Source organism: Condylostylus longicornis, unplaced genomic scaffold (genome assembly GCF_029603195.1).
Source record: "Condylostylus longicornis isolate FDR11 unplaced genomic scaffold, ASM2960319v2 ptg000038l, whole genome shotgun sequence".
Taxonomy (NCBI): domain Eukaryota; kingdom Metazoa; phylum Arthropoda; class Insecta; order Diptera; family Dolichopodidae; genus Condylostylus; species Condylostylus longicornis.
The window spans coordinates 4707175-4733093 of NW_026578007.1; the positions used below are offsets into that span (position 1 = coordinate 4707175).

At 23.1% G+C, this 25919-nt stretch overlaps 2 protein-coding genes across 7 annotated transcripts; both read right to left on the reverse strand.

Moving 5' to 3' along the window:
• Positions 1 to 3462: 3462 nt before the first annotated feature.
• LOC129609251 (putative sodium/calcium exchanger 7) lies at positions 3463 to 7930 on the reverse strand. The gene is made up of 8 exons (XM_055521182.1): positions 7910 to 7930; positions 5482 to 5705; positions 5095 to 5423; positions 4957 to 4992; positions 4835 to 4888; positions 4558 to 4715; positions 3950 to 4198; positions 3463 to 3711 (listed from the first exon to the last, which is right to left on the reverse strand). Exons 1-8 carry the CDS (start codon positions 7928 to 7930, stop codon positions 3463 to 3465), a joined length of 1320 nt encoding a protein of 439 aa, XP_055377157.1.
• Positions 7931 to 12457: 4527 nt separating this feature from the next.
• LOC129609039 (putative leucine-rich repeat-containing protein DDB_G0290503) lies at positions 12458 to 24970 on the reverse strand. Of its 6 annotated transcripts, none has more exons than XM_055520891.1 (10): positions 23673 to 24970; positions 23373 to 23609; positions 22691 to 23288; positions 22424 to 22607; positions 19585 to 19945; positions 19240 to 19507; positions 18819 to 19022; positions 18565 to 18736; positions 13583 to 13840; positions 12458 to 13480 (listed from the first exon to the last, which is right to left on the reverse strand). In XM_055520891.1, exons 1-10 carry the CDS (start codon positions 24928 to 24930, stop codon positions 12680 to 12682), a joined length of 4341 nt encoding a protein of 1446 aa, XP_055376866.1. In that variant the 5' UTR covers positions 24931 to 24970; the 3' UTR covers positions 12458 to 12679. The 6 variants fall into 6 exon arrangements, with proteins under 6 accessions (XP_055376866.1, XP_055376865.1, XP_055376867.1 ...); XM_055520890.1 differs by having other exon boundaries at positions 23373 to 23621; XM_055520892.1 differs by having other exon boundaries at positions 12458 to 12975; positions 13042 to 13480; positions 23373 to 24970.
• Between the last annotated feature and the right edge of the window lie 949 nt (positions 24971 to 25919).

Consider the following 25919-nt stretch of genomic DNA (forward strand, 5'->3'; position numbering starts at 1 on the left):
GAATTGATTATCAATCAAAAATTCATCAAATAATGAACATTAGGAGTTTACAAGAGCCAAATTATTAGACGAACTTTTTAAAATAGTTTCAAATCCAGAATGTTATAAAAAAAAATACAGATTGTTACAAGTACACAAGGAACTTAATTAACAATGTTTCATTAATTTTTTAATTGATTTACGAATATATCAAAGAATTTAATAATTAAAACCAAATTCACAAATGAATATGAAATCTGAAACACTTTCTCTTTTCTACATTAATTTTACGTTTATAATACACTTTTGCATTTATTTTCTACATTGTATGCTCATACGAAATTTTTGAAATAATATGTAAATGCGTCGAACTCCAAATTTTCAACCATAACTTCATACAAATTAAACTAACTTACATTACAGATTAGAAATTACAAGTAGCCTTTTATCTATTCATATAAGTTGATATTTAAAAATAATTTGCGGGTTTTCGTTTATGCACACTGCATACATTAGAACTAAAATTTCTAAATTGCAGCGTTAAACAGTATGCAAAAACTTTAGCTAAGCTTTTTTTGTTTACGCAGTTTACAAATTCTGAAATTTCTAAATAATCTATCGTTCGAATATAACAGAAATGACATTGTTTATGAAATTGTATCCCAATACTTTTCGCCACCCAATTCGCTGCAAAATAAGGCAATTTTAACAAGATTTGAAAACTTAAAGAAAACTTACTTTAATAACCCTTCAATACCTGAATATATGACATTTTGAAATTTAAAATTTTTTTTGAATTTTTAAATTTAAAAAAACAAATTCGATGAAGCAGCGACAAAATTAATACTAGAGGTCTGCCCTACATTTCTAACATTTCTTTATTGCAGATTGAATTTCCGAATGCACTTTATTGCAGTCAGTAATTTCTGAACGATCTATATTTTCAGTGTATGTAGCATGAATTTTCGAACGTACTACAAGTTAGAATTATTCTAGAACTGAATAAACGAAAACCCTCTTAATTTTCAATATTATTTGATATATTTATGTTCAATAAACAATGAACGAGGAGAAGTAGAAATCTATACGATAATGTTAAATTTAATTTAATCAATTAACAACAGCGTCTGATACATTTCAAATTGTAACTGGAGCTTGTAAAATCCGAAATTTTTATTCTTAAATAAGTAAAATATATACAATATGTTAAATCTCGGATTTCTCATTTTCTTTTAAATTTATTAAAGTGGAAAACTAATTGCAGAAAAATTAAGTATATAACAAGAAAGTAATGATTTGTAATTTCAGTTTTCTAATTGCTAAGTCTCGCCTCAATTTCAATATTTCTTTATAATTTAATATTTAAATAAAAAAATTCAAAAACCTACTTTATAACATTCATAGCTATTGTTGAATTAAACATATTTTAAATTATATATATTTAATTATTTAATTTTTTAATATTATGAGAGAAAATTATTATTTTTTTTAATTTATTCACAAAACAAAAAAAGTCAATTAAATTTAAGTCCAATTTTATGAAAAAATTTAATTGTAAATACAAAAAAAAAAGAAGAAAAATAGAAGATTGTTTAAAAGGTCGTAATTTTAACGAAAAACCAAAACAAAACTATAAAATTATGTAATATTATACAATTTAAAAAAAAACAAGAAATAAATGTACCTTATAATTAATTTAAAAAATTAAATTAGTGCAATTTTTTATTAGGGAGCAAAAAACGAATTGAGGCCGAACTCCAAAATATGACCGTACTGCAACAATATTCGAACACATTCTATTGATGTAAATTGAAAATAAGAGGCCAAGAAGCATAAGTGTTTTTCTGAAAATTTTGAACACACCGTTTGTTTTGGCTTGGCAAAAATGCAGTTCTATATTTATTCTAAATTAAAGTTTTCATTATTCTAGCATGTGCTTTATATATTTGCCAAATATGGCAGCGGATATTGAATTCAATTACGTACTATCCTGTAAATACCTAAAATTTTGGAAAACTTATTTTTGCAGAAAATAAGAAAAGAAAATACTGAGGCTAGTAGACATCCGCAATGTCGCCATCTGTATTGAATTGATCTTTTTACATAGTTTTCGTAAATAAGGAACAAAAATGCGATGTTCGATTTATCTTAAGTGCTTTGCAAATACCTAAGTTTTTCTAATTTTTTTACTTTGTACCATGATTTTTTCTTATAATGGATGAGTTAGAGAAGCAATGAATTTCCCCATTTCCGATTCTTTTTGGTAGTCATGTAAACCAAAATACAAGTATACTTAACTAGCTTTCCCGATATTTTTTCAATTTAAATGTAAGTTTTTATCTAGTAATGCAGTCTAGGCTCTTAATATTTTGACCTGAGTGTAATTCTCCTCTTTGTTACTTTTTTCTGGACATTATTTATTTTTATGCCTTTTTAAATTTTTAAAGCGTTATTCATTACAGATGATACACTCCTTTATAATTAACGTGATTCTTATTAAATACTGCATACATTTTACAATTTTCAAGAGCACCTATATTATTATAAGACTACAGGACACTATGATTTCAATTATGGACGTTGATTTTGTACTAAATCGAAATATTTCATTTGTAAATTGTGACTGAAAGAAACAACTTTCAGAATAAAAGTGGATGATCATAGATGATTAGACTTTTTAAAATTTCATGTTATACAAATTTATACAAATGAAATATTTTAATTTAGCACAAATCGACTTCTATAATTGAATCCTAATAGTTTTTCAAAATGTAAGACATTTTATATCCTTCATTTCTTATGCATTTCAATGTTAACTTAGAAAACCACTTACAATCACTTAAAAGCAATCCAATTCAAAACATACTTTATTCTTACTACAATTTCCAATTAAAATTTATATTATTGACCGCATCACATTTACATTAGATCTGTACTTTGGTAAAATAATAAAATTGCCTTGTTTTTATGTTAGTAGCTATCTATTTTAACTTTTAATTGTACGGAGGGTAATTATTTAATAAAGCCATCGATATAATTTTTAATTGTATGAGCACGAAACAATTTATAATAGACACAATGAATATCTAACTCCAATATCTAACATTATTTTGATCTTATGAACTCGCATAAAAAACTGATATTTCAAAACCAATATTTATTTTAGGTTTAGGTTTCATCTCTAACACTTGAATAATTTTTTTAGCCCGTCGCAAAAAAATTTAATATCTGCTAACATAAGCATTAATGAAAATTCGATTTCCAAAAATTTAAAAAAATTAATTTTAATTGTGAAATTATGAAGCAAATTGCGGATTAATAATCAGTTTATGAACAATATAATAAAGGGAGAAATAAGGGTTATTTGGTTGTGATAACGCAATTAATATTGAATACTATTAACAACAATTCTACCTAAGAAACAACAATAAATAAAGCATTAAATTAAAAAACTTACAGTCACATAACTAATGAAATAATTGTTTAAAAAAATGATACTAAAGTTTCACCATCTTGAAATCTATAATCAATATTATGATCAGTTCCATAAGCATGAATAATTTCAAAATGTGCTGCCATAGTTCCAATTAAAAATATTATATAAAATAAAATTAAAAATATTCCTAATGAACGTCTTGCTGTAAAATTTGTTAATGACAAAGCGATTATTGTTGAACTCAATGAAATAATTAAAAATGTTGAACAATTAGAACTTAAAGATCCAACAGGAATCTAAAATGATAAAATCATATTCAGTAAGGTGCTTTCGAAAAAAACCAAAGCATTCATTTTACCTTATAGGCATTCTTTTCACTCATATAACTCTTGTATATCAAATCAATGCTTAAAGTTATTAAAATATCTAAATTTGTTTATTATTGAGTTAAGAGGTTTCTTAAGAAATCTTTAAGAATTAAAAATAATAGCATATTTTAAACTAGTGCTTACAAAATAGTTGTACATAATTTACTTTAAAAAGGATACTAAACATTGGACTACCGAATGTTGCTGAATAAGCCATTTCTTGATATCCACGTTTAGATAATGCTATATCAGCCATTAAATCACCAACACAATTACCCCATGATAATAATGTACATCCAATAAAAGCTGGACTTAATCTAAATACTATTGCTAATAATGCAATAATATTTAAAATTTCATGAGCAATTGCCCAAATAACATAAACTGATCCAATTATTGAGTAAATTATGAGAAACTAAAAAAGAAAAAAAAAAATATAAAATTTAGAGAAAAAATTTTGTGTATATTAATAATTTTGCGTTGATTATACCTTGTGATATTTAGGAGCTTCCCTTATAGTAGTCGAAAAAAATACAATTAAGCTTAAACCAAATAATATTGGAAGAAGAAACCATAATAAATTCACTTTAAAAATATATTTGGGATGAACTGAAATAAAATTGTGAAAATTATAGTGAATTGTAAGTAAAATAATAAATTTAGTCCTGAATTGATACATTCAGACACATTCAAGTTCCAAAACATTTCTCTGACATGCATCTTTTATATGGTGAGTTTTCTTGTTATTTACTTACAGAAAAACAAATATAATACAAGTGGCAAAATTGATATCTGGATCGAATTTAATAGATGACACCATCCACTTTTTAATTGATCATGATCGACAATTGGAATAAATAATTTCAGAACAAAAGTAGATGGCATACTCAAAATAATTAAGCATCTTCCAAACAATCCAGACTTTTTCCAATCTTCAATTTTAAAAACTTTTAAATTACAAATGAAATCCAAGAAAATATTTTTACAGCTTTCTAAAAAATACAAAAGGCTTAGACATTACTAACTATTTTAAAATTAAAATTTCAGCAACCTTCAACGGTATAAACAATATTTTGACTTGAAAATTTCATTTCCAATGCTTCACCTATATAAAATGTAGATAAGTTGTGAAATGAAATTATTATTAAATAATGGTAGCAATATTAAACTCACCTGATCTCTTTGCATAATGTTGGTCCATGAATACAACTATGATATAAATAAAATATATCAATGGTATAACTGTAAAAATTATCAATTATTAAAATTTAATTTTTTAACATCGCTTTTAATCAAATTATATACACTTACACATACATTCTCTAATTGTTATAACATAATCAGGTTGTAAAAATATTTCAAGTAATAATATTGATATTAGTAAGAATAAAGAATCTCTCAAAAAAATCATTGGATTTAATTTGAATGGTTTAATACAAATGATAATACCACCAATTAATGTGGTTACAAAAAGTCCACCACCAATTATTTGTGAAAATAATATTGGATTTTCATGATTAAGTGTTGTAAAACAAGATAAAAAATCAGGTGATGAATTTCCTAAAGCTAATAAAGTTAAACCAGCAATATTTTCATTTAATTTCAATAATTTTCCTAATGTCGACAATGCTGGGCAAAAACTAAAAAATGTATACTTTTAATATTTGTGTTAATTTTTGGTAAAATATTTGTAATTACAATTTGTCAGCAGCTACAGCTAATATTAAAAAGTAATACACACATATTATTAAATTTAAAATATACGATATTATTTGACGAATTCCAGAGGATGTTGGATTGAATATACAAAATTGAAGATAAATGTAATTAATAAATTGAGTATGAGAATCACATAATCCACTATTTTTCACAAAATTACATCGATCTTCGAATGGTAAACCTTCAACATTACCACATGATGGCTGAAATAATTTTAAAAATTATAATTTATTTAAGAAGTTGCACAAGTTTTGAATTTTGCAATATTACGAGTATTAATATACAACCTTTTCTATAGGACCAACAAAACTTTCATGGTATAAAAAAATTGGTATTGTCTGATTTGTTGTATTGAAATTTTCATATAACACCATCTTTATAAAACAAAATTTGAAAATTTTCCGTAAAAATTCAAAATAATTGACGTTAAATAAATTTAAATTTTTGATAATTGTTATTTATGACAATTATTCAATTAAAAAAATTTTCTTTTCCAACGAGTTCTCATTCAACTTAATTGAAATTGAAATTCACAGATGTAGAATCACTGGTTTATTTTCATACGATATACAGTAGTTAATAAACTTTTAGTAGACCGTAATTAAATATCTTTATCGTTGGTTGGTGTCTATGTAAAATTTAATAATTAAAACCGATGAGGTTTGTGATTTTCCAAAAATTTTCGCCGGCTTTTCAAAAATAACGTCATCTAATATAACATTTATCGTAATAAATTAAAATAAATTATCATAGACACAAACCAAGTGTAGTTCGCTTTTTTAAAAATTTATCATGCTCCTTGCGATCCTTCATGCTTCTTGTGTTGTGGATTTAAATAATTATTCACAATATTCACAAATTAACATTTTTCCCGTTAAATATAATTACGTTACGACAAAATGATTATGCAAAACTACTAGATACGAGTATTTATATAAAATTTATTTCTTGAGCAATGTAAGTTTTTTGATACACTTATAGATATTTATGTTTAAAGTTAATTCTGAAATTTATGCTTAATCTAAACCGGATTTAAAACCAGTGTTAGTATGTCAGTATTTGTTTTAATAGCATAAATTTTCTTAATTTAACTATTTCAATGAAAATCCGACAAATAAGTATAAAATTTCAACAATAATATAATTTTTGACATTTCAAAAATTATATGTATTTTAACGTCTCAAAATTTCCCTTTCAAAATTCAAAAATTCATTTGGAAGTAAAATGTTTTTGTTTTTATGTAAGTTCTTCGATTCAATTGACTGTTTGGAAATAAGCCATCAAAATATCATCAAAAGTATTAGAATAAGATTTGGGTATTGAATCAATAAGAATTCGAACCGGAAATTCACCAAATTGATAAAAATAGTCAATTTTTTTTTTTGAATTATAACATTTCAGGAAGAATAAGAATATTAGATGGAAATGCAATTTTGAACCTGAAAACTGCAGAAGTTGAGCATATCATTTTTTATAAAACAAGCTTCCCAATTTAAATCTCATAGTTTTATTTTTATTTATGCGCTTCACATACTGAGTTTTCCAATACACAATGTTATATTAAAATTCTTTCGATAAAGAAAATGTGAAGTGTGAAGCTTTAAAATTCGCTCTTAGCTATTTATCATTTTAAATTTTAAACGTTTTGAATCATTTTAGTCTTGAAATGAACTTTATGAAATTATATGAAAAAAATTTTTTTTCAACATATTATTTAAACTTTACATATTATTTGACGTTTAAAAACTTAAAAACTTTGATACATTGTATAATTTAATTTCACTGCTTACTAATAAGCAAACTTTATGTTTTAATTTATTTTGGTTTTACAATTTTTTATTATTTAGCAAAAACTGGGAAGTATACTTAGCTTACAGCATTAACAAAAACATTAACCAACTGAAATAAAACATGAATCGAAAAAATTTTGGGTACATCAAAACAGATATTTCACCGGTGATACGACGTATACGTTAGGTATAAGGTCTGTCTGGTATAAAGCTTGAAAATAACTTTAAAAAGAGAAAAAAAGTGACGTCTTTTCTCGCAAAAAAAAGTCTGATTTAAAAAGAATAAGCCAAACTGAATAGTTGAAAAAACTTTGAAAACTTTATGAAATAGGTTATTAACTTCAAATTTTAAAATATTTATCAAATATAAACAGTTCATAAAGAAAGAAGAACATATTAATATGTTTTGACAGATTTTGTGAATTCAAAAATTTTTAAAACACTAAATTTTACTTTACAATAAACTTGAAAAAACTTTAAACATTGAGAAAGCGATGACAACATCATTTTCTCTCAATTTTGTTAAAAAAGTATTGCACCAGACGCTTTGCATCTTAAAGTTTATAAAGTTTTACAAATTTTTTAATAACTTTTTTATACCAAAAGAAACCTATTACTGTTGTTGTTGAACAAGGCATGATTATTGTAGTAGTCGCAGACGTGATAATTAAAAGTGGAACCAATCTTGATGTGATGGCAGATGTCAAAATCATTTTTGCGAAACTTTTCACACGACATGATAGTCATTTTTTATCACCTCAATATTTGCATTCGATGGACCATCACGTTAGGGTTTTCCAAGGTTAAATTCATAAATAAAATGAAAAAATCCAGGAAATTAGGAATTACAAAAATTATGTATGTATTTAATTAACAATATAGCAAAAATTTAATTCTACTAATTTTTATATTTATAATTGTTGTTTTTGTATTTTAGAAAATAAAAAGAATATCAAGAATGAGCAATTTTCCAATCCTAATACAGCCAAAGGTTTTTTTGGATACTCAAATAAGCATTAGCAAGTTATGTTTAAGTTTCTTAAGTAAAAATTTTAAAGTTTTTCCGAAATTTTGAAGTATTTTGAAAATATAAAAATTTACGTTTGTTTTATTTTATTATTTAAATATAATACAACATGTTTTTGAAATGCTATGGAAAGTTTCAAAGGATTCAAAAAATCGCTAGCAAATGCTTTAAAACTTTCTTTGTTTTTGTTTATCTGCAAATAACCAAAATATTTTGCACTTAATTCAATCTTAAATTTTACTGTGACATCATGTCAGCTGTAAATGCTATCAACTTAAAAATATTTTTTATCGCGTCTACTGACACGATCACCAGAAAGACATATTTTTAGTGATGTGAGTTTTTGTTACGTCAGTGACACAATTAGCAATATGTGGGTGAAGGTCTAATTTTTTTAGTTTTATTTTGAAAGTTTTTATTTTGCCATTCAAATTTTGTTACACTGATTATTTTATCTTAAAGGTGGCGTTTAGTTAAGTGTGTCATTTTATGTCACTACATTTGAATTCAATTTTTAATATTTCAGTCAGTGTTAAAGTCTATTTCTTAAAATCATCAACACATTTGAATTTTTTCTCATTATTTAAAATTTATTTCAAATATATTTTTTTTTCATTTTGTATTTTATTTTATAATTAATATTTTTAGGTCGGACGTCTCTAAAATTTTATTTAATTTTATATTTTAATTTAAAATAAATCTTATTAAATTACGTAATGTACAATGTATGTAGGCATTTTTCTTTTTTTTTTTTTTTTTGTATAATGTCTTAAAATTTTTACTAAATTTTTTGTGTATTTTCAAATTTTTTATTTTTGTGTTTTATTAAAAATAAAAATAATTTTTTACGTTATTTTATGTATGTATGTATGTGAAATTAAAAATAGTTTATATTTTCTAATAATTTTTAATAATTTTAATTATACAATATAGTTTTTTAAATGGAAAAAAAATTCATATTATCGAAACCTTTGGTACAATATTGTGAGTTAAAAAAAATGGAATAATGTACGTAAGTGCTAATAAATAAAGAAGATAAAATAAAATACAAATGCTTTTATAATAAACAGTATTAAAATATAGTTAAGAAATAAAATACATTAAAAATTTCTGAATGTTTCGTAAAACATTAGGAAGAAAAAATTATAATGATTCAAATATGAAATTTGAAATAAAAAATTGCATTACTTCACATTAATTTTGTAATATAAACCCGCGGAATGAATATTGAGTGCCGTAAACTGGCATAAATAATAAATATGTAAGTATGTACTTTTAAAATAATACAAAGATTGAAATAAATTTTAATTTATTTTAGTGAAAAACCATTTACACGGCGAAGTTTGTGCCATTTTCTTAAATTTTTTCAAATACATTTTGTAGGGAAATTTAAATATTAGAATTTTTATAAGTTCATAAAAATATATACGGAAAATTTGTAAAATTTATTTAATTTTGAATTTAATTTTATATTTTAGAAAAATATTCAATGAAATGTGTAAAATATTTAAGATTACACCTACACTTTGCGACCAATTGTTCTATTATTATTTTTATAATTTAATTTTTATTATGTTTTTCTATTAATATTGGAAGTATTGACAAAGTCTTTTCTACTATATTTTTTTCATCTTTTCCAAATATTTAATAATGTGAAAAGAAAAAATGCAATTTTTCAACAAACTTTTTCATTTCATTTTAAATCATATAAAATAATACAGGTCTGCTTTTATGTATAATATTCAAATTCAAATTAATTTTTTTTTTTTGAATAAATATTTAAATTAAGTAGGTATATATGTATATATATTTAAAAAAAAATCTTCTTTAGAATATAATTAATAATATAAATAAAACTTAACATATTAAATATAAATTATGTATATAACATAAATATATATATATTTACATGACTAATAAAGGCAAGTTTTCTAAAACTAAGCATCTACATTTAAACTGGTTACATAAAATATGAAAATTTTGCGCTTCAAAATCAAATATTAAAAATTATAAAAATCAAATGATTTAATAGTTATGTTTTATACAAGAAATTTATATTTTATAAATAAATGTTTCAAAAAATGATTAAAATAAAAACAAAAATAATATTTTAAATAATTTTTTGTGAAATTTATAGCTAAATATATTATAAAGACAAATAACAATTTAACTTATAACATTTGCAACAACATTTTTTTTTTTTTTTCAAATTACTTTTAGGAACTCTAGCAAAAGAAGATTAAATTTCGTTATTTTTTTTTTCGATTTTAATTAAATTTTTATTTTAATATTTCTACAGTCACAACAATATTACAATTTATATACTAGAGAAAAACTAGAGTAAAATTAAAAAAAGAAACAGATTTAATAGTGTTAAAGTAAAACTTTAATTTATAATTTTATTTATTTTTGATTTTAATTGATTAAAGGAATTTTAGATTATAAATATAATATTAAATAAAATTGTGATTCTTTAATGAATTTTGTGTCAATACTATTTTAAAATGTTTAAGTATTTTTAAAAAAAAAATAATTTTGTTGGGTTACATTTTCTTCTAAAAGAAAAATTTAAAAACTAGAATTTAGAAATTTAGAAAACTAAATTTAGAATAAATATTTATTGTATTCATTAATAATTATAATAAAAAATGTTTTTTTAGTCAATTAGTTTACGTCGATTTATTGTTAATTCAATTCGATTTAAATTCGCAAAAATTCAAGTAAAATTTTTATTATAAAATTTTTCTTGAATTATATATTTCTTTTTCTATTTTTAAACAATTATTTAAATTATTTTTTATCATACAGAAAAAATCTTAAATAAATGTATAAAATTATTTACAATTCTATTCGTGTAAATATTAATTGTTATATAAAATAACAACAATTTATATATATAATAAAATTAATATTAAAGTTAATAAAATAACAATAAGGTTAATATTAAATATATCGAAATTTATTTTAATTTGAATTTAGTATTCGAAGAATTAAGGATTCTAGATTTTTATATGATGGTTGAATGTTTGCCTAAAATCACATACGACTAGATTTTGATTAAAATGAAAAAGTTAAATATTTTAGAAATCTATTAAAAAATTAATAAATTATTCATATTAATTTAAACTAATTTAGGAATATAATTAAAAGAACATAAAAAATTTAGAAATTTATTTCAATAATATTTTAATTAAAAAATGTAAATTTTTAAGAACATGCAATAGAAAAAAAGCTTCAAATAAAAGGCTTATAAAAACTATAAAATGCATCAGCTTTAATAGCATTTGATATTTTAATAAAGCTGGTAAATATAAAATTTCAATATTTTTGCTTGAACTTTTAATATTTTTTTTTTTATCCTACTTCGCTCCTAGGAAGAGCATAGGGCTGGTGTATGATTATTGTATATAATCATGAACCAGTTTCTGACGTCATTTGGTTTACTAGGTAGGTAACGAACCTACCGTAGTATATAATTAAAGTATTTTAAAATTTTATTTAATTAACATTAATTTTAATACAGATTGTTTATTTTTAGACATCGAATTTAGACATAGCATTTGAACTACATTTAAAGAAATAGTTCTCTAAAGCTGTATTTCAATAAAACAAGAAAAGCACTCTAAAGAAATTTATTTTTTTTAATTCAAAAGTTTAATCAATTAGAATGAATAATGCTCTAAATAATTTATCTATTATTGCATCTTCTACTTTATACAATTCAAAAATGCAATTTATTTCCAAAATTATAAATTAAATTTTTTGTTACATTTTATTATAATATAGTGCTATAAAATTGGACTAAATAATCTACAAAATATTATAATAAGTGACAAACAATCAAAAGAATGATTTAAATTGATAAAAGAATTTTAACAAGTTTTGAAAATATTGAAAAGATAGTTACAAAAATATTGATTATTTTATAATCTAAAATTCCTTTCTGTTTTTTTTTTTAATTATTATTTATGTCAGAAATATTATCTAAATTTGTCTAAGTCTATTATAATAATAATTAATAAAAATATTTAAAACTTATTTTTTTATATCTACATACAACAGTAACAATAAAAAAAAAATAGGTAAAAATAAAAATATTAAATTTATTTTATTTTTTACAAGCATAGTTGTACATAAATTAATAATTATTTTACTTTAAGAATTTTACCATAATATGTTAATTAAGTAATAAATACAATATAATATAATTAGTTAAGTAGTAAGTAATTAATAGTAGTAGTAGTCATAATAGTATATAAAGAAGTAGCAGTTGTTTTAGTAATCTTAATATGGCAATCCAATATTAAATTTTTTTGATAAGAGAATAAAATATTCGTCTTCATCATATTTAATATTTTGACTATATATTCTCGGTTTCCGATTTACAATCATCATCCGGTGTATCATTATTTTTTGCATTGATATTATTATTATCATTATTATTATTATTATCATTATTATTATTATTGTTATTATTATTATCATCGTTATTATTATTATCATTATAATTATTATCAATATCATTAGTATCATTATTAATAATATTAATATTATTATTACTAATATTAACGTCATTATCATTATTAGTTGATGTTGTCATTAATGTTGTTGTCATTGTAGTTCCTGTTGTCGTTGTTGTTGTTGTATCATAATGATCTAAATTAATATAATTATTTATATTTGTTTCATCAGTACAACTAAAATAATTTGATGATGAATTACTTTCATCCATATTATTAGTATTAAATGTATATGCATTTAATTTTCTACTACATCCACTAAGTCCAAGTCCAATTCCACCACTTAATCCTAAACCTGATTCTGTTGTTTTACATATAATTGGTAGATTACTATATGCTGCTGTATTAAAATTCATTTCTTCTAATTCTTTTTGTAATTGTCTTAATTCTGGATAATCTTCAACTAAATCACGTAAATTATATAATATGTCTAAAGCACGATCAATTGCATCATATTGCCTTTTTGATTCTTTTATTAATATTTCTTGTTGATTATAATCCATAATATCATGCTCGTGATCATGATCATGTTCATCATTACTAGTATGATCTAAATCTACATCAATATCATTAAGATGTTTATATGTACAGAAATGTCGTTTTTCCATTCCAATAAATAGCTTCTGCTGAAATAATAAACTCTATAATATAAAATAAAACATATGAATAAATAATTTTAAATAAAATTAATTAATTTGCAATTTTTTAAAATAATAAATTAATAATTTTGATAAGTAATTTACCTCTTGACATATTTGTATTAAATAATTAATAATATCCGATTCCTCTAAATAGCCCTGTGAATTCCAATCCTGCAGATATCTTATAATTTCATCTTTATAGAATTGCTTTTTTGTACCACTACAATCCATATCCGTTATAATTGTAGTTGGTATACTTTTAATATCTGTCGCTGTAGTATAATTTTGTCCATTAGTTAATTTTGATTGCTGCTCTTGGTTTAATAATTGACTTAAATTGCATATATCTTCATTTAGACGCTGTTTTCGAAATTATTTTGTTTTCAACAAATTTGTAGATGGTTGTAAATTCATAAATAATAAATTTTAAAGAATAATTTATATTTGAGAATTGTATTTCTATACTTATTTATTTAAATATATGTACATAAATTATAGAACCTAATTTGTTAAATTTTGAAAAGAAAAAAATTCTCGTATTCACAAGAAATAAGAATTTTACAATGATAAAATGATTTTGTAAAATATTATTATGATTTTTTAAATGAAAATTATACTTTAAACAATTTATTTTATGATCGTTGAATTAGTTGATGGGTGCAAATTAAAATTAAAATTAAATTTTACAATAAATTTAAAAAAGTTTTTTTTTAAAGGTACCCTGTTTCCAAAATTAAACAATTGTTTTTTTATAATAATGATTTTTCAAAAACTACTATTATAATATACCTCTTGCTTTCTTTTTTAGTTAACTTTAATGATGAAATGATGAGCTTGCTTTGTATTTTTACCTTTGATGATTCATTTACACTTATACACAATGTTTTTTTTATACATGAATTTGAAACATAAATAACTTTTATTTAAATTTGAAAACAATTTTCCAAAATGAATATTTTAATATGGAGGTGTTAAATGTTTTACCATATCGCCATTACAATCTCTAAGTTGTTTCAATAAAAATTAGATGTGTAAATTAGTTCATGATGAGAACATTCTTATAATTAACAAAAATAAAATACCAAATTTTCTGCAACAATGTTATATTGAAAAAGTTAGGAGAAGAATATGTTTTCACATTATAGTTGGAACACGAGCTCTTGTAAATTAAAAATAAATGAATTGTGGTAATTTATAATTAACAAAAAAAAATCTACCCTATCTAATCTATAAATGCTATTTCAAAAATATTGGTACTATCTTTCTACAATTAAATGTTAAAATATTGAATTTATTTATACCGTCTAAAGTGTTTAAATAAAAGATAAAAATTTTTATTTTAAAACTCATATAAAACCATCGTAAATTAAATTTATAAAATTTGAAATTATTCAAAACGAAATACAAAAATATTTATTAAAACGAAAATTAATTGAATGTTGATAAAGTTTTGAATTTATTAGCAAATAGCATAATTTAGCATTGAGGTTTTTTTAGATATCAAATAAATTAATACATTCGTGCTTAATTTTTTATACAACGCGATCCATTGAAAAAATAAATCAAAAATAATCCCAAAATGAAAAAAAAATATAATATATATAAATTTATATATTCCATATTTATTTTCCTAACAAAATCAAATCCAATTAATAAATAACCAATTTCTTGTTTTATTTAGTAAATTTTATTTACATTTTATAATAAATTTTATTATTTAAATTCAAAGTTAAACTTCTGTTTGTATTCATTTAATCTTTGAATTTGTACCTATGTACATTGTAAATTATAATTTTTAAACCTTCATATAAATATCAAACAATAATAAATTTTTATACATAATTTAAGCTAGCAACAAACAGCGTTGCAGAAATAGTTTTGAAATTATTTTAGTTAAAACTTTATCGTTTACTATAATAATATTCTGTTATTTTCCCTGCTATACTAAATATTTGAATAAAAATGTAAAGGAAAAAATAATTAAAAAGTATGATGAACGTGAAAAACAAAATAAGAACAAATTTTTTGTTGAAAAACCAACACCACAAAAAAAAACATTACTACTTAACATTTTGATTACCATTATGTTTTCTAGCATTAGAGATATTAAGTATGTACATTACTTAATTTTCAGTGCGATTCAAAATTGCTAATTGTTTCAAATAAGGTCATTTAAGATTATAAGAAAAATTATGATTTTTCATTATCTTCAAATGTTCTTTAAAAATTAGACTTTTGCATATTTCATTAATAAAATTAAATCTGTAAATTATTATAAAATTTCGGACTATTAGACTATTTAGAACAAAGACAATATTAAATATTTCACCAAATCGTATTTAGCCCTCTATATCAAAAGCATACGAAGAATAATGGAATTTGGTAATCAAAATATTAAAATTTTCTTATAAATTATAATTAAAATAATATTATGCAATTTTTTTCCCAAATAAAAAGCGATTTTTATTCAAATAAATTATTTTTATAAATTCTTTTTTTAAAGTTGTCTTCCAAAATTCTTTTTGATTTTACTGTTTTGAAATGAACGTGACACTTTCAAATACCTTAAATTTAAAACTTAAAATAGAAATTAGTATTATATAAATAATTATAATAAGAGTAAATTCATTATTTTAAAGAATATTTGAAAATTCAAAATTAATAAGTAAGTAAAACAAAAAAAAAAATTTCTTATTTATGGAGGAAATGCTTTTATATTTTATTTTTTTAACAAAATTAATTTTATATAATTAATAGTTGATTATTAGAATTATTAGAAAATTAAGTCTTGACTTGAATTTTAAATTTACTTGGAAATTTTGAAAATACATAATAATATTAAATAATAAATTTTGACTTTGGCAAATATTTTAAAAATATATGTACATAAAAAAAGCAATTTTATTCAAACTAAGGGAGATTCTTTTCTATCCGGATCCGACTAAACATTTTTCGTAATTTATATTAATTGAAAATAAAATTCCCTACACGCATTTTTAATAGTTTTTTTTTTAATATCGAGTAAATGGTAAATAAAACTCGAAACTTATACTTGTTACTTTTACTTACAAAAAAAAAAAATATCAAACATAATATTTCATAAAACTGATTTCAAGTGATGCAACTGAATGGTGCAACAGGGTAGGATATTAGGAACTTTTACATAACACTTGATACGTTAAAATTTCATAAAATCATAATGATTAAAATGTAAAATGACATTTTATACTAAAATGTAGAAGCAAGAATATAATTGCAGATTTGGGTGTGAAACAATTCAAAACCATGAATAAAAAGTGAATTTCAAGGAAATGATATTATAATTTTGTAAATATAAAAATTAAATATTACAATTTTAATTAATCTTTGGTTTTATTTTATTATAAATATAAAAGGTAAAAATAATCTCATATTCTTTTTTTGCTTTTTAAGTTTATATATAATGTAATTGAAGATGCTTTTGAATATACAGTAAAAGAAAATTAAATCAACAACTATTTGTGAAAGCAAACACCATTTTGAAATTGTATTTGAATTTCAGATTGTTGTTAAATATTACGCATATATACTATATACTTTTATGGAAAAGCTGCAACAGACTTGTTTCCAATAAATTCACTTGGAAGTTTAGATATTATGATTAATAAAAATATTATAAAAAAACCTCAAATAAAAAAAAAGTGATATTTAAATTAATAATCAAAATTTGTAGAAGAATTCGATTCCAGAGAAACTTTAAATTCCGAAAACAAATCATGCTTTCCTTAAAGATGTTACAACGCCTAATTCACATTCACATTGGCACATGATTTATCAAAATAATAAAGTTTTTGAAAAAAAAAAAATTATAACATTTCGAATAAAATCAATATTAAGTATCTCTTAATTAAGATTAATGTTATCAAAATTTTGACTGATTATGTAGATGCAAGTATATTTTATATAAATTTTTATTAATACGATTTTATTTGTAATTGATTTATGGATTCAACTCTAACCGCAACGAACACTGATTTCAGAAAAGAATTCTGAAATTTCTTTCTAATATTTAAAAAAGAAATTAGCATTATTAAATTTTCATACATTTAACGTATATACCAAATTAATAACGTACATAATTAGTTTCAAAATACATAATTATTAAACTATATTAAAAATAATAATTATTGTTAATGGTTTACCATAAAAAAGAAAATTATAATTAAAACTGAACTAGACTAACACCACTTTAAAACAGGAATATATAAAATTTTTAAACCTTAAATTAAAAGATTTTTGTTTTTGAGAAAAGAAAAAAATTTGCCTGTTTTAATAAGTTATATAAATTATAAATATGTATGTATGTACATAATTATCTATAAATTTTATTATGTAACTGAGAATACTCTATTTATTTACAAGGTTCCCTTCTACATTTGCTTTGTTTTAATAATTAATAAAAAATTTTATGATTTACAAATAAAAATATTAATTTGTAAATTTACAAAATATTAAGTTAAAAATTCCTTCTAACAAAATACATACAATACAAAATAAAAAAAAAATATAAAAAAAAAATTAAGCATGAAGTGAAATTGTTAAGATGAAAAAACAAAATGTTTCTCTTTAATTTAATAATAATTGCAAATTTTCTAAGAATTTTGAATAAATTTCATCTAAATGCGCATAATATGTTCAAATTACTATTTTTAAATATGTTATGAATGTATAATTAAATTTATTTTTTTTCTATTTTTTTTTTAATATAAATGATCAAATTTTTTAGTAACATTTTTCTTATTTTTCAATGTAATGAACAATTTTTTTTGATTTTTCAGCTTTTCTTTTTTTGTTTGTAATAATGATAAACTATATTAATAATTATAAATCTTAATTATAAATTAAAAATGTGTACAATTTAATATTTAATGGTGGCCGATTTTTTTAATGCTTTTTCATTACTATTTTCTAAACTACTAAATTTAAATTTTTTTGATTTTATCTTTTTTTTTTTGTTTTTCAAATATATCATTTTGTGTTTTTCTTTTGCAATATTATTGTTATTTTTTTTTGTTTTTGGTATTTTTTTTTAATTAAAATCTTACATCGATTTCATTACGATGTCTTTGTATTTCAGCCTTACTAGTTGAGAGATCATTTCCTTGCATCATTAACTCTTGTGTTGCATCCATTAATTCATCACGTAATTTAATATTCATGTCTTCAATATCTTTCATTTTTTCTAACATTTCTTCTTTATTTAATTGTAATTTATTTCTAAAAAACAAAAAAATAAATTAAAAAATTGTTATATAAAAGATTTGTAATATATTAAAATGATTGCAAAATTTTATCTTACTTATCAGTTATTAATTGTTGTATACAATTATCATTATCCATTTGTATCAGTCTTAAAACTTTGAGTAATTTTGTAACTAAATTATCAACTTCAATGACTTGATCAACTAGCGCTTGTGCTGAACAATATTCACTAATTGAGGGCATTTCAGCTACAGAATCATGACAACTCATATCTTCTGACATACTATGATCTGGTTGATGCCTAAAATTTAAATTAAAGAATTAAAATATCGTATCGAAATTAATGCCCCAAGAAATTCATTTAAATTTAAACAAGATTTTATACATTACAGATGCTGTAGTTAAAACTAAATTATATTTTAATGAGTTTTCGTTTTTGAAAGATTACTATTAAAAGATAATCCTATATTAAACCTTAATTATTTTCATTTATATTCTTATTATTCAGTTTTACTTACTTGCATTGATTTAGTTTTTGTGCTGCCATTGCAGTATTTATTTGCATTTCAATTTGTTGCCTGTTTGTAATTGCTTGTGATAAATTTTGTAAAGATTCATCACCATGCATAATATCGGAGGGTAAATCCATTTGTGATATCATTACATTTTGTGATGATACCATATTATGTGAATGTGAATCAGGCATTGTAACATCTTCGAGGACGTTATCCATCATAAGGCATGGTTCGGTTTCGGAATCTAACATTTCTGTTGAATCGGATTCTTCTACAAATGATAAAATTAGAAATTAAAAATTAAAATAAGAAAATGATTGAAAAATAATTAAAATAAAAATTATTTACCTCCATTTTGGGTGTTATCAGTATTTAATTTATTTTGTTTATTATTCCTATGAAATTTTTTATTATTAGATGACATAGTTGCACTTCTAATGGCACTTATAACTGCAGCAATAAATGATTGATTTCTTTGTGGTGACAAAGATCCATCATTTTGATCAACTGATAATTGTTGTTGATATTGTTGATTGTGTTGTTGATATTGTTGTTGCGATTTACCATTTATTTCATAATTTATACTTGAATTTAAACTTCCATTCATATTAATATTACCATTACAACCATTTTTATTTATTTCAGATTCTGGACTGCCATCAAAACTGCTACCACTATTTGGATATGCTTCATTATGAAAAACGACGTCCTAAAATTGAACAAAATATAAGCACATTAATACTTTAAAAATGAAGAGACCAATTGAAAATAAATTTAATCAATCATTAATTATGTAAGTATTATGTTAATTTATATATGTATATATGTATGTATGTATGTGTGTATTATTTAATCTAAATAATTAGCTATATTAAGAGAAATATTATAATTTTCTAAATGTAATAAATAACAAATTAACCTAAAATTATGGTATAATAATGTGAATGTCGCCATTATTAATAAGCTTCGTTGATTACAAATATAAAAACTAAATTAGGGATCTCCTAAGGATATTTTTCATGAATTTTTAATTTTTAGTTTTTTATTTTACATGGTGAATCATTTAAATAGGCAATTAATAGCTACAGAAATCGCGAGAAACTACAAAATATATCGACTTTTGTTTCTGTACTTTTTAAAGTTTCTTCGACTTTTGTTTCTGTAGCGACGTTTAATTGAGCGCAATAAAAAAGTATTTTATCCGAAAAGATCAAGACTAATATCTGCATTTTGGATACTTCCATTAATCACTGCAGTATATTTCACCGCCATTGTTGTTATAACCAACAAAGATGGATTTACATTCATTGACCTTGTTAAATCATTGTTGTTTTGTGTATCAGGAAAACTTTTTTTACAAAATCCTGAAGTAAACGGAAATTTTTATGTTTCTCACACTTTTATAATGATTCACCCTGTAAATTTTACTATTTTCTAAAAATGGTATACTATAAATAAATGGATAAAATGTTTTCTTTAAACCCATGTTTCTGCATTCTACACAAATATTTAAACTTAAAGCTACATGATACACAATTATTTATCTATTCTCAAATTCAAAATAAATGCAAAAAGGAAAAAAAATTTATGCTAAAAAGTTAGAAAAAAAAGAGTTCGAAATTAAAAAAAAACGGGGGGAGGTAGGGAGAACCGCCAGGATTAAAAGCAACATGAGAAAAAATTTTTTTGCAGCATTTCTTGTTTTGCTTTCAACAAACTGTTTTTGATTTTGTTTTTCCATGCTTGTTTTTTTATCTTTTTTATAATGAAAGTATTTTTTTTTTTTTGATTTGCTTGTTACATGTTCACAATTTTTCTAATTTTTTGCATCATCATCATCAATATCTTTATCATCATCATCATCATTATACATGAAAGATGTTGATTTCGATCAACTTACCCACCATTTCATCAACATTATCATCATCATCACCATCATCGCCATCATTATCATCATGATTATCATCAACATTTTCATCCAGATGATCCATACTACCATTTAAATAATAGTCAACTTCATCTGGCAGTAATCCAAGACACTGAATTGATTGAAAGATTTTCTTTTTTTTTTGTATTTTATTCTGCTTTTATTTTAATTATATTTTGTTTATAGTGAATATGTGTTGGTGTATGAATGTGCATACATATACATATATACATATGTACATTTGAGTTTTATGGTAATGATTTATGTTAAGAAAACTTTTTTTTTTATCTTAATTTTTATTATTTTTTTATTATTTTAAAAGGATTGTGGTGCATAGGATGCGATGATGGACAAAATTATAAATTGCAAATTTTAAAATTTACACTCTTACAAAATTTATTTTTTTATAAATGTATATTTTGACCTTTCAACTCTAAGTAAACAAATTTAAACACAAAATCATAAAAAGGTGTTTGATTTATATAATGGTGCTTTAAGAATTTTTGAATATCTAAACTAAATCAATAGGATTCATTTATTCACATATATGATTACTAAACACTCATTTAGCCATCGATATATCAACAATTTTTCAATATCATATTTTGATAGTAACGGTATTAAAACTTAGGAGTGTGAATGCTTTCCATAATTATTAATACTATTAAAAGTTAATGAAGACAGAACTAAACAGAACTATGGTACATTTCAATTTTGGATAAGGCTTTATTAAATGTTTAGATACGAAACTTTTAAATCAGGTGACAATTATTGGGATATTTGAGCACAAATGTACATATTTTAACGAATTCAGAATATGTATAAAAACTAAAAAATTTTAAGACATTAACGTATCTATACGGCCTACCCGTTCTCGATACTTCCACATACATAACATTATAGGTACATCACGTTCGCTTAATGGGTTATTAAATTTTAAATAATATGTTCGTCACATTTTTCAAAAGTTCCGTAAGAAATCTTTCTGAATCTCTTATAGTAAACATTTATTTGAGCATTCAAGCACTATAAAAGCACGATTTAAATTATATTTATGTTTTAAAATATTAGAAAAATTTTAAATTTTGAAATTCTTAGATACTTAACTGGCCTAACCAAATAAAATTCTTGATAGACCACCGGCAATAGATTAACTATAAATTATTAATAAATTTTTGTCTCCAAGTATAAAAATTAGTTTTTATTTAAAAAAAAAATCTATAATTAAATCAAAAGACTCACAATTACAGACTTTCTTACCTCTAAATCTTGTTCTGAAATATTATAGGATGATATTAATTGTTCAACAAGACTGTCTAAACGTGAATTAAGACCACTCAATGCCATCGACGCTCCTGATACTGCAGAATTTTTTTGTGACGATAACTCTTTGGTACGAATTTCTAAAGCTGTGTATTTTGACTGCATTGTTTTATTTTCTTGCCTAAAAAAAATTCAAATATTATTTAAGCTCAGGAAAATTAAATTTCATTAAAATAAATAAATTATTATTTTTAAAATTCATACCGTCTTTGTTCATTTAATCGAACTAAATGCCTACATTCATCTCTTAAAACTTTAACTTCTTCCTCTTTATCTTCTAAACGTTTTTTAAGTGCGTGCAAATCATTTTCAGCCTCTTTAAGTGCATCACATAATGAAACTTTTTCATTTTGTAAAAATTCCTGTAACTCATTTGATTCCCTCTCTAAAGTGATTTTTTCATTCATTAGACATTCTTGAGCCGACAATGAACGATGAACTTCATTCTGCAATGTCCTACAAACACGTCTTAATTTATTAATTTCTTCTTGCTTTTCATGCAATTCATGACCTGACATTTGTATTTGTGACTCAAGCATCAATAGACTATCATAACCTTGTTCTTCAGTTGGAGTTCCACGAGCTAATTCTAACATACCAACAACACGTTCTGTATTTATGTTTAATTCCTTTTGAATAGCCAATTTTTCTTCACGTTCTTTATTCAATTGAATTTCCATACTAATTAATTTTTTTGTTTTATCTTCTAAACGTGTTTGTAGGTCATTTTTAGTTTGAGTTGTTTGTTGTAATTTTTCTTTAAGAGCTTGAATCTCTTTATCACGTATATCAGATTGAGTTCCTGCAAAATTTTTAAAAATATGAAATATAAGTTACGATTTTAAATTGTGTGATAAAGTCTATTAAACAATTTCATGCTGCTTACCTTTTGTTTTCATTTCGGCTGCATCAACTTTAATTAATTTTACGTTGCTATTGCCAGAAAGGGCATTTTCAAGATCTTGACCAGTAACTACAGTTTGAGAACTTGTTTCATGATAAATTTTTGTTTTCATTGTTTGTTTACGAGACCTTGAAGATGGATGTGGTGGAAGAATTTTTGATGGAGTTGTTTCCCTGTAACTTTGTGATTGTGGTAATTGTTGTAAGGATGTTTTCTTTCCTGGAATAATAACTGAACTAGACATTTTATCTCTTGTTGCTGAATTACTTCTAGAACCTCTACCATTCGAATTTGATGTTAAATCCTCTACTGATTTTAACTTTTTACGACGAGGTAATGTTGCATAAATATTAGACGAACCTGATGCATATGATTTTAAATTATCCATAGTCATTAAACTGACTCTTGCTTTAATTGATGCAAAATCTGGATTCGCTGAACCGCTACGGCTTTGACATTGTGGTATTTTATTTAAATTAGAAATTGAAACACCAGTTCGTCCACCAACTGATGGCCAACGTCCATCATCTGATGGTGTTCCCGGTGTTCTCGAATTTCTAGTTAATGATGGTGTTCTTTGTACAAAACGATTTAAGCTTGGTGATGTAGACATTAATGTACCTGGCAATGAATCTGGCTTTGGTGGACGACTCCTTACTGGTGTCGTTTTAATTGGCGGTGTTGCTGCTTTACTTGATGAACTGGAAGCGCCAGCTGATGATCCTTTTTCACGAGATCTGGCACGTTCACGGGTTTGTAAAACTGGCATATTCGGACGTGTTAAAGATTGTGTTCTATGTATTGATGATGAACGTTTTGATGCTGATGATGTTGGTGTTGATGTTGATATTAGTTTATTATTCAACTGACCAGCAGCTGATGATGTACCCGATAATAATTGTTGATTTAATAATGTTTGTTCTGTTGTCAATTTTTTTGCTAATAATGATCTTGGAACATGTGATTCAATTGTTACTGTTACTTTCTTTCGTATACCACTTTGTTTACTACGTTGAGTTGTAGGTGCACCAGTAACCGAGGAACTTTCACTACCATTTTCACTATTACATTCATAGTTTGTAGCATTTGTTCCGGGAGCAGCTGCATTTGGTGATTTTGGAGGAATATCGCCAACATCAGAACTATAACTAATCATACTAGAATTACATGATAAATTTCCATTAAGGCCATTTGGTTCATCAAGACCACCGTTACTACTGGCATAACCTCCACTATTGCTGCTTAATGCACGTTGTAAACCAATTGATAAACAATTTGCAATATCAACACCACTATCACTACCATCACCACCATATCCATGAGTCAATTTCTCTTTACTATCATTTAATTCTATAGCTGCCATTTTGTTGCCAAGTACTTCTTGAACTACGATTTCAGCATTGTTTATAATTGTTGTTGATGGACTTAAACTTTTTTGTTCCGGTACAGATTCATCATTATAAGTACCATTCATTGTATCGTGTCGGATACCATTTAAAGTTGATTCAACTTTAACTGGTTTAGCCATTTTAGATGACATTTTGGCCAAATTTTATGTTTTAAACTGGACTGCATAACATTAAACTGAAATAAGTAAATAAAAAAAAAATCTAATTAATTTCTGGTTTAATTATTAAATAATTTACTTTTTGCGGTTTTAAATTAGTAATCAATTTAATTGAATTTAGCTAATTAATAAGTTTAATTGTAATTTGATTTTAAATTTAAATAAAAATTATCAGATAATATGTACAGATGTTATTATTTGTCGCCATTAATAAACAAAAAAAAATTATAAACTACAGAGAATATTGGAAACTTATATTAAAATAAATTATTTGAGCTAGAAACATTTTCCAAATTTCTGAATTTATTACTGACATTGGATCTGATTTTAAAATTCATAGCACTGAAGATTAAATGTAAAGCTTCAAGTTTTTGATTTCTTATTCTTTCGCCCCTGAAACACATTAAACCAGAATAAGAGCATTCACTTACGAATTCATAACACAATTACTTTTTTCTTCAACAAATAACAGTTGACAAAATCTAATGAACTTAGACCCAAAATTCTAATTTCATTTAAATGTAACATCAAAATATAATGAACTACATATTTAAAAATTCTATTTGCTGGCTTACGTTATCTCCCAATATTAAATGAATTTTTATTTTAATCAGGGTAAGTAAACAAATTTTCTTAAATAAATTAGATTTTCATTCCGAACCAACCTACCTAAATTCAACGTTTTTATTAAATCGGCTGTTCAAAGAAAAAAAAACTCTTCCAATTTTTCTTCTCACTTTTACTTTTTTTTCTGCTCTCTGTTTCTATCAGATGAAAATTTTCATTCGAAACAATTTTCACTTTTTCTACAACCATAACAAAAAAAAAAGTAAAACAAACAATAGAAAAAAGTAAAAGAAAAACCCTCCAAAGAAAAACATTTTTTTAAAAACATCTGTGCCTCTAAATTTGGACATTTTTAACAACCATTTAAACGGAAAATAAAGAAAAACTTGACAACA

What these genes read in the sequence shown, in the direction of transcription:
- LOC129609039 (XM_055520887.1), bottom strand. Translation starts at nt 24,930, where the DNA reads ATGTCATCTAAAATGGCTAAACCAGTTAAAGTTGAATCAACTTTAAAT. An exon ending in CAAAAACTAAATCAATGCAA is followed by an intron (nt 19,023 to 19,239) that starts GTAAGTAAAACT and finishes TTTAAATTTTAG; the next exon opens with GCATCAACCAGATCATAGTA. An exon ending in TAATACAAATATGTCAAGAG is followed by an intron (nt 13,481 to 13,582) that starts GTAAATTACTTA and finishes TTTATATTATAG; the next exon opens with AGTTTATTATTTCAGCAGAA.
- LOC129609251 (XM_055521182.1), bottom strand. Translation starts at nt 7,930, where the DNA reads ATGCCTTGTTCAACAACAACA. An exon ending in GCTGTAGCTGCTGACAAATT is followed by an intron (nt 5,424 to 5,481) that starts GTAATTACAAAT and finishes TACATTTTTTAG; the next exon opens with TTTTTGCCCAGCATTGTCGA. An exon ending in ACATTATGCAAAGAGATCAG is followed by an intron (nt 4,889 to 4,956) that starts GTGAGTTTAATA and finishes CATTTTATATAG; the next exon opens with GTGAAGCATTGGAAATGAAA.